Here is a 13040-nt window from a genome sequence, read left to right on the forward strand (position 1 = left end):
GTCTGAAGAGCTGCCAAACTGTTTTGCCTAGTGACTGTACTGTTCTGCATTCCTATCAATCATGCATAAGGAGTCCAGTTTCTCCACGACAACACTTGCTATTTTCTGTATTTGTTTTTATAATATCCAATTTACTAAACATGAGTGCTATCTCATGATTTTGATTTGCATCTCAGTAGCATGGCACATTTTTTTGTAGACTGTAGCAGCTAATAAGTGTTTGGAGAGATGATTACCAAAGGCGTGTGTGTGTGTGTGTGTGTGTGTGTGTGTGTGTGTGTGTGTGTGACTGATGATTCAGCACAGGCCAACTTTACGTCCGGTAACAAAATGTTGCATTGTGGGAGTTATGTGTTTATTCTAGATAATGGCTCCTGGCCATATAGGTATAGGCTGCCTATTCAGTCTTTCGTGACTTTTGAGCTACAGAAATTTTTGTTTGATGTTCATGTGCTGGGTTTTTTTTTTGTTTTGTTTTGGGGGGGGGTGTTGGTTTTTTTGTTTGTTTGTTTGTTTGTTTGATGCCTGTGCATTGGGTCCATAAATTAAGTAACCGGTTCCATGATATGAAACTTTTTTGGATGTCAGCCCCTTTTACAGTTTTAAGACTCAACCCATTTTAAGTTCATGTTTGTTGTGTAAAGAAAGAGTCCAGTTTCACTGTTTTTCCTGTAAATATACTACTTCCTCGCTACCATTTGCTGAAGACTGTCCTTCCCTTGTTGAGTGGTCCCAGGCTCTATGGTTTCTAGACTTTATTCTATTTGTTTGTTCTACATGCCAGTACCATGCTACTTTAACTGTAGCCTTAAAATATATTTAAAATCAGGAAATGTGAGCGGTCCAACTGGTTCTTCTCCAGATATTGTGAAGTCCCTGCCTGCTGGTTGGCCGGCAGCCGGGTTGACTTGAGCGTTGGTTGTGCACTCAGCAGTGTGGAAAGGGTTCAGAGAAAGGATGGTTGTAGCACTTGCTCCCCATTAACTCACATCAGCATGGCGTCCACGGGGTGCCTTTGTGGGTGTGCTGACAGACAGGTGGCTGGATGTAAGGCAACAAAAGAATTGAAAAGAGAAGGACAGAGCCCCAGTTTGGGCTCTCATGGTGATTGTCTGTCACCTTGATGAGACTGTCAAGGGCATAGGCCCATTCCCCGGGCCCTGACCCAGGAAACCCAGATGGGCAGAGTTAGCCCCAAGTGCCTCACATTGCACTTCTGTCTTTCTCTTTCTGTCTTTCCCACCCAGCTCCTTGATCTTATTTAAGCCACATCAAAATGTTTCTACAAGCTACACGTGGTAGCACACCTTTAACCCCAATACTCTGAAGACAGAGGCAGGTGGACTCAATGAGTTCAAGGCCATCCTGGTCTACATAGTAAGTTCCAGGACAGCCAGAGACCCTGTCCCCAAACACACACACACACACACACAGAGCCAAGAGATGGGCCAGCCACAGAGGTAAAGGTACTTGCTGGCAAGCATGATAATCCCAGTTCATCCCGAGCCTGCAGGCTGGAAGGAGAAAACCCACTCTGACGTTCACAGGTTGTCCTTAGACGCAACACAGGCATACACTCACAGAGGAATAAGCAAATAAGGAAATAAATGAATGCATGTTTTAAAGCATTGTTAAAGGAAGAAGAAAGGACTTACCTTGCTACTTTAGCATCTCTCTTAAGAAGAAAGGTGGTCCCTCCTCCCTAGTTCCAGTCTCCCCGAGGCTTCTCTATCTTCCACTCAGGAGGGAACCCATCTAGTGGCGGCTGCACCTTTTACCAGCCAGAGACTGCACCTGTCCTTCAAGTCCCCACCTGCCTTTGAGGAGTCAGTTGGGGCAGAGGGTGGCCATGCAACTGGGTTGATCCAGACATGGCCCCTGAAGCCATGGGAGGATCTTCTTTACCCTCAGTTCTTCTGTGGTAGGAACTCAGCAGAGACAGTGGAGACATCAGAGGTTTCCTCCACTGGTAGCCCAGTCAGCCAGCCCAGAAGGTAGGAGAAGCAATTAGAGGAACTCAGGAGAGAAGGAGAGGGAGCACTGTGATGGTTCACTGGCAGCCCGGGCTGGGTGACATCTACCTGTCCCTGGTTCCTTGTACTGGATTAGCCAGAGGTGCCCAGCCAGCCTCCTCCTCTGTCCTCTTTTCTCACCCCGTATCTCCTCCTCCCTCCCTTCCACAGCCTGAGATTCTTCAAACACTGAGCTTCCTCTTGCTCCCTTCTGTTTTCTCCCCACTCTTGCCTGTTGACTTCACAACCTTGGAACACATCTCTGGTCTTCTCTTCGTGCGTTTGGCCAGATCTCTGGCTGAGCGCTAGGCCGTCATCAGGGAGGGCTGGTGTCTCCCTCACTGTTGGAACTCTTTCTAGGAAAGAGTAACCTACACTTCCTTACCTTAGCCCCACTTTCCCTGTGGAGAAAGGGGACCCTGATGTAAGGACTTGTCTACAAAAGTCACATAACAGGTGACCATGTATCTGAAGTAACAGAGATGTAAGTAAATGACGGAGCGATGGTATATTCCAAAGCAGAAGAGAACTGCTAAAGAATAGAAAAGTAGAACATGTGCTTAAAAGTAGTGTGGCTCAGTGATAGGGCACTTGCCCAGTATGAAGCCTGAGGTTTAATCCTCAGTATGGCAAAAAGAAAAATGACAAAATTTAAAACAAAAGGAACATCTGTAGAAACAAGGTAAAGTAATTCCAGGTAATGTTAGACAGAAAAAGCAAAGGTGCTTTTTAAAAGTTTATACTTTTTTGTTGTTTTTTTTTTTGAGATTATAATTACATCATTTCCCCCTTTCCTTTACTCCCCTCAAACCATCCCTCAGATCTACTTTATCCTGTCATCTGTGTTGGCTCAGTTATGTACTGTTCGATTGTTAGCAGACAGGTGCCTTGTCCTGCAGTGGTGTGGATATATGACATAGTTTAGAAGTTGTCTTAAATTCTTAAAAACACTAAGTGGTCTGTAGTTTGTTGTTGGATATTGTTAATATGAAAATTCTAATTACTGAGTTTCTCTGAACCCAGAGCCATAAAAGAGAGCGAGAAAGAGAACATGTTCCCTTCCACGTTTCCCCGGGTGCCCGCAGGACTCTGTCTCCATCTAATCTCAAAGCAAGATCACCGGCTCCGGCCCGCCTTTGGTGAGTGTGGCAGAGGTGCATGGGAAGGCCCACCTTGGAGAATTAGCTTCTGTCCTCACTGTTTGCCTTTGACTCTAGGGACCACAAGCTGTCTTTTAGCAAAAGGAGAAAGGATCGTTGAGCTGAGTCTCGCTAGCCACTCCTTTTCCACATTTATCACAAACAGAAAATCCTCCTATCAGAACGTCTGCTTGGTTTTACATGTGTGGGTGTTCTGGGCTCTGGTAAGATGATCCTGACCTACTCATTGTCCTTGTCTTCTTTGGCCCAGGCTCCCATCCAAGTCCATGCCTCATCTACCTGGTACTCCCCGGCCTGCATCCTCCTTGCCTCCCGGCTCAGTCAGAGCTGCTTCCACTCAGGCCCCCTCCTCGTCTTCTGGCAACATCCGGCCTGTCAAGAGAGAAGTGAAAGTGGAGCCTGAGAAGAAAGACCCTTTACCCGCAGTAAAGGGCAGGGTGCCATTAGTGAAGGTAGAGGAGGTCACAGTCGAAGAGGGGACACCCGTGAAGCCACCTGACCCTGGTAAGAGTGAACCAGCTAGTGCTGGGATGTGGGCTGGTGTTCTCTGTGCTTGCCCTGTTCATGATTGATTTTATTTAACTCCTTTTTCATTCCTGAGGTTTGGAAATTCATATTCTCATTCTTTCTTTTCTCCTCCCCTTTCCCCTCTCTCGTCTCTCTTATCTCCTCTTCTCTCCTCTCTCTCCTCTTTCTCTCTCTCCCCCCTACCACTCTGTATTGTGAGTGCCCTGCACTGTGTGGCCAAGGATGACCTTGAACTTCTTAGCCCTTTTGTTTCCTCCTCCCAAGTTGCTAGGATCCCAGGTCATCAGGCCTGGTTTGATGGCGTCTTGACATTAGACTTGGGCTCTGAGCATGCCAGGCAAGCACTCCAAGCTGCTTCCCCAGCCTAACCTGTATTTTTGAGAAGATTTTCAAAGGATTTCTAAAAATATTAAACTGATACCTCCAGAATTTTTCAAACTACAAATCCCTGGCCTTACCTCAGATCTCCTGGATCAGACTCTGTGCTCAGGGATGAAAGCACTTTCACACTGGATTTGAGGATCACTGGCTTACTGTAGCGTTACACAGAGATCGGAAGACCTAGCAGTTGTCTTCTGTGAGATAAGTCAGTGTTGTTTGGAGTCACCTAGAACTAGGAATTCAATATTTTCTTGCTGAAAATTATTTTCATAGAAAATACAGTTTGAGGTTTGAGGCTGGGAACCAAGGGTGAGTTACAGTATTGGAATGGAGGAAGAGCCCAGTGTCTGCTTCATTCCAAAGGGAGAGAAGGACCCAAACCAGCAAAATGCTGGGAAAGACTGGGCCTGTAGTTCTTGCTGGTAATCCTAGTTATGATGGAAGCTGAAGCACACAGATCTCAAGTTCAAGGCTCGAGATGAGCAACTTGGCGAGACTGCTCTGTGTTAGAGCACTTGCTCAGCATGCATGAGCTTTTAGGTTCAACCCCAAAGGAAAAGGAGAGAGGGGGAGAAAGCTGTGGACGGAGTCAGACTGTAATCTTGAAAAGGAGGGTCTGGGAATAACGTGTCCAGTGCCACCCGTCATGCCCAGTCACGACGAGATCTCTCAAGGACCGTTTTCAGTCATCCTAAATCTCTAAGCACAGTTGAAGAACGTTTTCCCAAAGCAATCTTTGGGACAGATGTGTGGCAGCTGGCGTGCCTGTCCCTGACAAGGCTATTGCTTCCTTGTGTCTAGGGTCTCAAGACAGCTCTGGGTAGATTCTTTTGACACACAGTCTCACCGTGTATCTCAGGCTGTCTCCCAAGTGCTGAGATTACAAGTGTGTGCCGCCGCACCTGTGAGAAGAGAGGCCACTTAGCACAGTTATAATGGTGCACACATGTGATCCCAGGTCAGGCAGCTGGAGCAGGAAGATCATGGACTGGCTCTGAACAAGCCCTAACTACACAAAAATCCTGTGTCCAAAAAGGGAAGGTGGGGGTATTTTAAACCTTAATCAAAATGAATAAAAAGAGCCTCTCCATTGGATGTCACTTGCCCAGCCAGAGTCCTGGGTGTGGCCTGGGTGCTAATGATGCCCATTAAAAAAGGCTTTGATGCTGTACTAAGTCACTAAAGCACAGAGATTCTTGTAATAAAAAGCAAATGGAGAACCTGGCCTTCATTCTGCTCGGAATAGGGCTTCCCACAGACCCTGCCACGAGCCCTTGGTGCACACTTGGTAGATACTGCTAACTGCTGTGAAAATAAGGCTTGGTGACAGAGTGTGAGCTGTGGTGGATGTCTCAGTTACTCATGCAGTTTTGTTATTGGTTGCTTGGCTACAGATAGACAGAATATGGTGAAACCGTGAGAACACACACTGATGCATGTTCCCTTCTCTTTAAGAGTGATGAATCCCGGGCCTGGGGCGTGGGGAATGCCAGTTTCTGTTTAGTTCCTTGGGTTTTTGTCCCACTTGGTTTTCTCCTTGAACCTATTTGTACAGCTGCTCCAGCCTCGGCCCCCATTGCAACCTCAGCCCCTGCTCCAGCTACGGACCCAGCCCCAGTCCCTGCACCATCGTCCACTGTGACTGTCAGTGTAGTTCCTAAGACTTCTGCAGGCACCACCGACCCAGAGGAGGCTACGAGGCTGCTTGCTGAGAAGAGGCGTCTAGCCAGAGAGCAGAGGGAGAAGGAGGAACGGGAAAGGAAGGAAAAGGAAGAGCTGGAGAGGTAAAGGCTGTTATCGCCCTAAGCCAGAGAAGGCACTGGGCTCGGATTCCTCCTGCTCCCTTCAGAGTGTGAGGGTGACCGTCCTTTGCCATCCTTGGTCTATTGATGTTGGGTATGGAGCCTAGGACTTATCCCTGCCAAGCAAACACTCTTATCAACCAAGCTACATCCCCAGACTATTTTTAAAATCCAATTTTCTTCTGAAAAGCAACATATCAACACAGATAAGAAAATGTTTAAAGGGGGAAAAGTTATACCTACTTCAAATAGTTGCATACATTTTAAGTGGCCTCTTCTGTTCTCTGACTGCTTGGAGGATGTGTGTAGAGCCACACACACACAGATCCATAGCACAGTGAAGGTACAGCTGTCAGGTCTGCTCTCGCAGCCGACACTTCTATAGACTAAAGTTTCTTCGCTATCATTGTATACTGTAAAGGTTGCATAGTACCAATATATACGTGTTCTTTCCAATAAGTCCCTTCAGCTTGGTAAAAAAATATTTACTCCAGAGTTGCCTGCCGTATGCCCGGATGCTGCTTTTGGCAGAAAGAGCCTTACATGCAGGAAAGGCAGATCCATGACCGGAATAAGTTTCTACCCCAGGACGGACCAAGAGTTGTCCTTTCCACGAAGGGAGTGGTCCAGTATAGTCAAATCACTGTCACCCCAGGGAATAGCACCATATCTGGGGCTCAGTGCCTGGTCTCTGCTGTTGGCAGTTGTGGCACACAGTAGCAGCTGCAGCCAGGTCAGACTCCAGGAGCGGAAACCCATGTTGTTGAACCCATGTTTACCCCCATTTCTCCTACCATGGCCACTTGTTCGTGTGTGCAGGGATGGCTGGAGAACAATGCTGACTGTCCACAGAGCAGTCTTCCTATCTACTTGACTACTGAACTCCTCCTCAGTTGAAGTCACCTTTTGATGAGCATTTACACGGGACACAATATCTTCAACGTCTTTTGCCCATTTGAAGAGATCCCTCCACCTACTCCTTCCCCAGATGTCTTTCTCACCAACTTTGCAGTCATGCTTTTTCTAGATCCCCCACCATCCAGCCAGTCCATTGGCCTACAGCTCATGAGTCTGTGAAAACTATTCACAGAGTATCTGGCTATTTCTCCTCCTAAACAAAATGTGTCCTACCTGAAGTTCCTCCCACAGTGAAGATGTCCCTTCACCAGTGCCTTCCAGAGTTGTCCCCTATAAGGCTGCAGCTGTCTACTTCTGGATGGTGCCTGCATAATGTGCAGAGCCATTAGTAAACCAGGCCCTACTCTTCTCTTCCCCAGTCAGCCGACCATGGGGAACACCCACGAGGCTGCGGGCACACGCTTGGCAGCAGACGGCACTGTAACAGTAGAAAGCATAGGCATTGCACAACTTCTCCATGTAACTTGCCTACACGTTCAGAATCTGCTTAGGCGTGTGTATATACCATTTCTATTTGACAATAGATTGCTGCTACACACAACCTACTTTATGACTTGGTGGCTCAGATAACACCCACCTCATGGTAACATAGCGGCCTGTTGTCATATGTTCAGTTTCTACTATGGCCCAATAACAGGCCAAGAACTGTCTTTCAAAAGAGGAATAGTAGGGGCTGGCAAGATGGTTCAGTGGTTAAGAGCACCTACTGCTCTTCTGAAGGTCCTGAGTTCAAATCCCAGCAGCCACATGGTGGCTCACAACCACCCATAATGAGATCTGACGCCCTCTTCTAGTGTGTCTGGAGACAGCAACGGTGTACTTATGTATAATAATAAATAAATCTTTGGGCTAGAGCAAGCAGGACCAGCCGGAGCAAGCAGAGGTCCTAAATTCAATTTCCAACAACCACATGAAGGCTCAAAACCATCTGTACAGGGCTGGTGAGATGGCTCAGTGGGTAAGAGCACCCGACTGCTCTTCCGAAGGTCCGAAGTTCAAATCCCAGCAACCACATGGTGGCTCACAACCATCTGTAATGAAATATTGACTCCCTCTTCTGGGGTGTCTGAAGACAGCTACAGTGTACTTACATATAATAAAAATAAAAAAAAAAAACATCTGTTCAGCTACAGTGTACTCATATACATAAAAAAAAGAGGAATAGTTGTCTGCAGATGATGATAGAGCCTTGTTCCCAAAGATCTCTTCTGTGATTCACCTACAGGGGCCTGCCAAAGGCTCCAAACAGCATCCCCTATTCCCAAACATCCACTGGCACTTTAAGTTCCATCATGTCTGCTAGATTATATGGTCCAAGAGATAAAGCAGCCTGCACAGCAGCCTAGACCTGTTGTAGAGCCTTCTCTATTTCAGGCCCCACACAAAGCTAGCAGCTTTCTGAGTCACTTGGTATATGGGTCAGAGTAACACACCCAAGTGAGGAATATGCTGTCTCCAGAATCCAGATAGGCCCACTAATGTTGTGCTTCTCTTGATAATGGGAGGGGCCAGGTGCAATAACGTATTCTTCACCTTAGAAGGAGTATCTCTACATACCCTACTCCTGGTACCAACTTCTGTTTTACTTATTCTTTACTACTGAAAAGAGACACCATGACCATAGTAACTGATTGAAGAAAAGCATTTATTTGGGACTTGCTTACAGTTTCAGAGATCTAATCCACTCTCATCATGGCAGCACACAGGCAGACATAGTGCTGAAGAAGTAGTGTTTAGCTCTACATCAAGATCCACAGGCATCAGGAAGAGACACTGGACCAAAAGCCCAGCCCCCAATGACACACTTCCTCCAACAAGGTCGCACTTCTTAATCCTTCCCAAGTAGTGCCACTCCCCAATGACTAAGTGTTCAAATATATGAGCCTACAGGGGCCATTCCTGCTCAGACCACCACAGCCATGGGCATGGACAAACAGGCAGTGTTCAGGTTCCAGTCTGTTGCTGTGATGTGATATAACACTCTGACCTGAAGCAATGTAGGGGAGGAAACAGCTCCTTTGGCTTCCATTTATGGGGCACTGGTCCATCTGTGAGGAAAGCCAGGGTAGCAACTCCAGAAGCAGCTGGAAGCAGAAACCACTGAGGAATGCTGTTCTCTGACCTGCTCGCAGGCTTGTGCACGGATAGCCTTCATATAGAGCACTGCCTGCAGTGGCCAGGCTCTGCTACATAACTAACATCCAAGACAGTTCCCCATGGACACGCTCACATTCCAATCTGATCTGACCAATTCCTCAACTGAGAGACTCTGTCTCAGGTCTTCGGACTGTCAGGTTGATAGTTAAAGCTAACTGTGACAGAGCTGGGGAGGACCTCAGGCCTGCTGAGGGCCACCCTCTTGGCTGTGCACACCCTTCATTCCATGGGCGGCTTATATGGCCCGTCTTCCTCCTGACCTGATACACAACATTATTAATCTCATTTTAAAAGGTTTTATTAGGTTTAGAGAGATGGCTTATCAGTTAAGAGCATTGACTGTTTTTCCAGAGGACCTGAGCTGGACTCTGCAGGCACCAAGCAAACATATAGAGATCGTACATGGGAATATACAGGCAAAATTCCCATACATGTGTAATTTTTTGTTAATTACTAAAATTCATCTATGTTCAGCTATTCAAGTCTCCGCCCTCTAAAGATGATTTGTAGACCCTCTGGAGAAGCCAGTCGCCCCCCACATGTCATTGTTGTATGCTGCTTCTGACAAAAATGAAGCAGAGCGGGGAGAGGAAGGCGAACAAAGGTCTTTCCATATCCACAGTAGAATGTAGCTACAGCGGGGGCTTTCCTCCGGGTCTTTGAACTGCTGGCCTTGCCATACCTGGCCTCTCTTCAAAGAAGTGCCTTCATTCTTGTCTTTTCCCAGACAAAAGATAGAGGAATTGGCCCGAAGGGTGGCTGAAGAGCGAAGTCGCAGGGAAGAAGAAGCCCGCAGGCTGGAAGCGGAGCAGGCTCGAGAGAAAGAGGAGCTGGCACTGCGTCTGGCTGAGGAGGAGCGGGAGCGGTGGGAGAAGGAGGAGGTGGAGCGCGTGCAGAAGCAGGTGTGGACCCTGCCCCAGACAGGGGCTGTCCTCAGATGAGTGGGATGCACAGCCCCAGACAGGGGCTGTCCTCAGATGAGTGGGATGCACAGCCCCAGACAGGGGCTATCCTCAGATGAGTGGGATGCACAGCCCCAGACAGGGGCTATCCTCAGATGAGTGGGGTGCAGAGCAGGCGTGGGCCCTGCCCCAGACGGTTGCACATGAGCAGGGTGCAGAGCATCTCGCTGGCAGTTGCCCCTCGGGTTTGCTCCCAGACCATTAGGGCTGCTAAGCAGGTGAGGGATATGCGAGGGTGGGAGGGGTGGTCTCCAAGATGAGTACGTTCTCTGCTGGCCTTCCTGCCTGCCCAGTGTGGGGAGCTGGGCTGCCAGAGCAGGGATAAGCAGTAGTAGCCATTTGTTTTCAGAAAGAAGAAGAAGCCCGAGCCCGGGAGGAGGCAGAGAGGGCTCGGCAGGAACGAGAGAAGCATTTCCAGAAAGAAGAGCAGGAACGGCTGGAGAGGAAGAAGGTATGAGCTTGGACTGAAGCCTGGGACCGGCATGGTTCTGCTTCCTTCCTGGGTCACAAGTTGCCTGAAGCCAAGAAACTGGTGCTTTGGTCAGGCACAAAATGTTCTACCCTTGCCTAAGAAGTGGCCCTCGGTATTAATTCCAAGAAAGCTGCCAGAATTTCCTCCTTCCCCAAAACAAGTCATTCTATCACCACAGCTAAAATGGTCCCAACCTCTATTAATAACGACAATTAGGACAAAGAACTGTGAATTATATTTTCTCCACATTTTAATACTCTGCTACTTTTTTTTATCGACGAAATGTGCCAGGCTGGTGTGCTGTATGTATCTCATCCGGTCTTCTGTGTTCTTTTTTTGCAGCGACTTGAAGAGATTATGAGAAGAACCAGGAGGACAGAGACAGCTGATAAGGTGCTGCTGGCATGGCCTTTCTAGCCAGTCATCTGTTCTGGGAGGCAGTCTCCTGTCCCTCGGGGCTGGCCTCACTGAACATGACCTTGAACATCCTACAACTCCTGTTTATTTCCCAAGGGCTTGGTGGGGGAGGGCTGCAGGCCTGTGCCCTGCTGGCTCTAACTGTCCTTGATATGCCTTTATTTCCTTTCCAGTCACCCCCACTCTTAGACCTAGGTCCTCATAAGTATCCAGTGAGCGCTCTACCATTAGGAACTTCAATTTAAAATTCTTACGTTGGTTCTTTTCTTTTTCTAGAAAACCACTGAGCAAAGAAATGGTGACATAGCCAAAGGAGTTCTCGCTGGAGAGACAGGTATTTCTTCTATCAGTGCACATGTGCGTGTGTATACCCACAGAGGCCAGAAGAGGATGTCAAATCTCCTGGAGTTAAGGCTGGCTGCAAACTGCCTGACATGGCTGATTTTAACTGCTGTGCCATCTCTCCAGCCACTAAGGCAGTGGTTCTCAGCCTGTAGGTCACACCCCCCTTGGAGGTCAAACAGCAGATATTTACATCACGATTCATAACAATAGCAAAATTATAGTTATAAAGTAGCAACAGCATTTTTGGTTGGGATCACCACAGCATGAGGAACTGTATGAAAGGGTTCAGCTTTAGGAAGGCTGAGAACCACTGGTCTAGAGGATGACTTTAAACATACACGTCTTGCTAGGATTTTGTCTGTTTGGGGATTTTGTTTGAACTAGAGTCTCGTTCTGTAGTGCAGTCTGTATTGGAATTGTCGCTGTACCTGAGGACATCTTCCTTCCTCTGACCTCCAAATGCTAATATGACAGGCCTGCATTATTACCCCCCGCTTATATTTACACGCTCATAACTTGTATTTATGACAAGTCTTAGAATAAGAGATTTAAACATCTCTCTTAATCCTGACTTCGAAAGAGAAGTACACTTTAAAACATGCCGATTTCAATGTAACTTGTTCTTTAACTTGTAACTGTGGTCTTTGGGCAAATCACTGTTTCTTGGAGATTTTAAAATAGAAGTGGCTTAAATAGAAATGGAATCAGCCTTCATTTTTGTAGTCCCATCTAAGATAGCTTCATTTCTGTGTGAGGTTCTTGGATAGTAGCGATCTCAGGCTCAGTCACTGACGTACTAGTTGTTTGTCCAGAGGACACTCCTATCACAGTTCTGTCACACCCTGTCACAGTTCTGCTTTGCTTTGCTCAGAACCGAATCTACAACTATTTGAGAGCACCAGCACCCCCAGGCCCACTGCATAACGTGGTATTTCCAAGAGTGTTACTGCTGACAGGTGCTATCAAGGGTTATAAGACTTTCAATATAGCCCACCCTAGGTTTGAGTCAGATGGCTATAGGCTGCCTTAAGCTGGACTCCAGCGTTGAGTAGCAGGTTGTGTAGTGAAGCTCAGGACACACACTGTAGGCCTCTATTTGTGAAATCACAGCCTTCTAAGTATGACTGAATTCAGCCGAGTTAAAGCGTGCCTTCCTCTTCTATGGTGATTTGCTCTGAATCCTTCAGTCAAAGTGTTCTGTGTCAGCCAGTCAAGTCAGTTAGCCACTTCATCAGTTGGTTTGATTTCAATGTCAATGTCCAGAACTAACTTAGTACAAACAAAATAATAGTAACGGTTATTTCTGCCCTTCAGTCGGCTGAGCAGTGAAAACTTTGCCCATGTTAACACAGTTAGTAGCCTGTCAGGCAGGTACTGTTATCCAGGAAGGATTAGGGTTTCACTTGCCCAACATCCCACAGGCAGTGAGTTGTACAGTCAGGTCAGATATCCAGGTTCTGGTGCCTAGAGGGTGGGTTTGATGGTGGCATATTAGCAACGGTTTCCTCTCCTCGCTGCATGCAGAAGTACCTGCACTGCCGTGTATGGCCTCTCCAGGAAACGGAGAGTCTGCAGAGAGCCCACATGGAGTCGCTTTACAGCAATCAGAAGTGACCACAGAGAGGTGAGTTCAGTAACTGAGGCCTTTTTCACTGATGTGTGTGTGTGTGTGTGTGTGTGTGTGTGTGTGTGTGTATTACAAAGTGCTGTGTTCACCCCACCAGGTAGGATGCCAGAGTTTTAACAGGAAGGTTTATTTTTAATTTGTCTCCTTAATTTTTTGTAGAACTTGTAACTCTAAGAAAAGGGAAGTCACTTTTTTTCTTTACTCCTCATGGTGAGGTTTGAGTGCGTATTAAGGAAAATCACAGCCAGCTTCATTGGTG

General features: G+C 47.2%; 1 protein-coding gene across 7 annotated transcripts in view; it reads left to right on the forward strand.

The window, feature by feature from the left end:
* The window catches only part of Map7 (microtubule associated protein 7), a 132071-nt gene that overhangs the window by 114731 nt on the left and 4300 nt on the right, over positions 1–13040 (forward strand). For all 7 annotated transcript variants that reach the window (XM_029482843.2, XM_021173685.3, XM_029482840.2 and 4 more), the window contains 8 exons: positions 3036–3151; positions 3423–3676; positions 5637–5865; positions 9686–9860; positions 10270–10371; positions 10735–10785; positions 11086–11143; positions 12679–12778. In XM_029482843.2, the coding sequence (XP_029338703.1) occupies positions 3036–3151; positions 3423–3676; positions 5637–5865; positions 9686–9860; positions 10270–10371; positions 10735–10785; positions 11086–11143; positions 12679–12778 (1085 nt within the window). The remainder of the gene's footprint in view (positions 1–3035; positions 3152–3422; positions 3677–5636; positions 5866–9685; positions 9861–10269; positions 10372–10734; positions 10786–11085; positions 11144–12678; positions 12779–13040) is intronic.

Source organism: Mus caroli, unplaced genomic scaffold, assembly GCF_978045245.1.
Source record: "Mus caroli unplaced genomic scaffold, Mus_caroli_1 scaffold_9, whole genome shotgun sequence".
Lineage (NCBI taxonomy): Eukaryota > Metazoa > Chordata > Mammalia > Rodentia > Muridae > Mus > Mus caroli.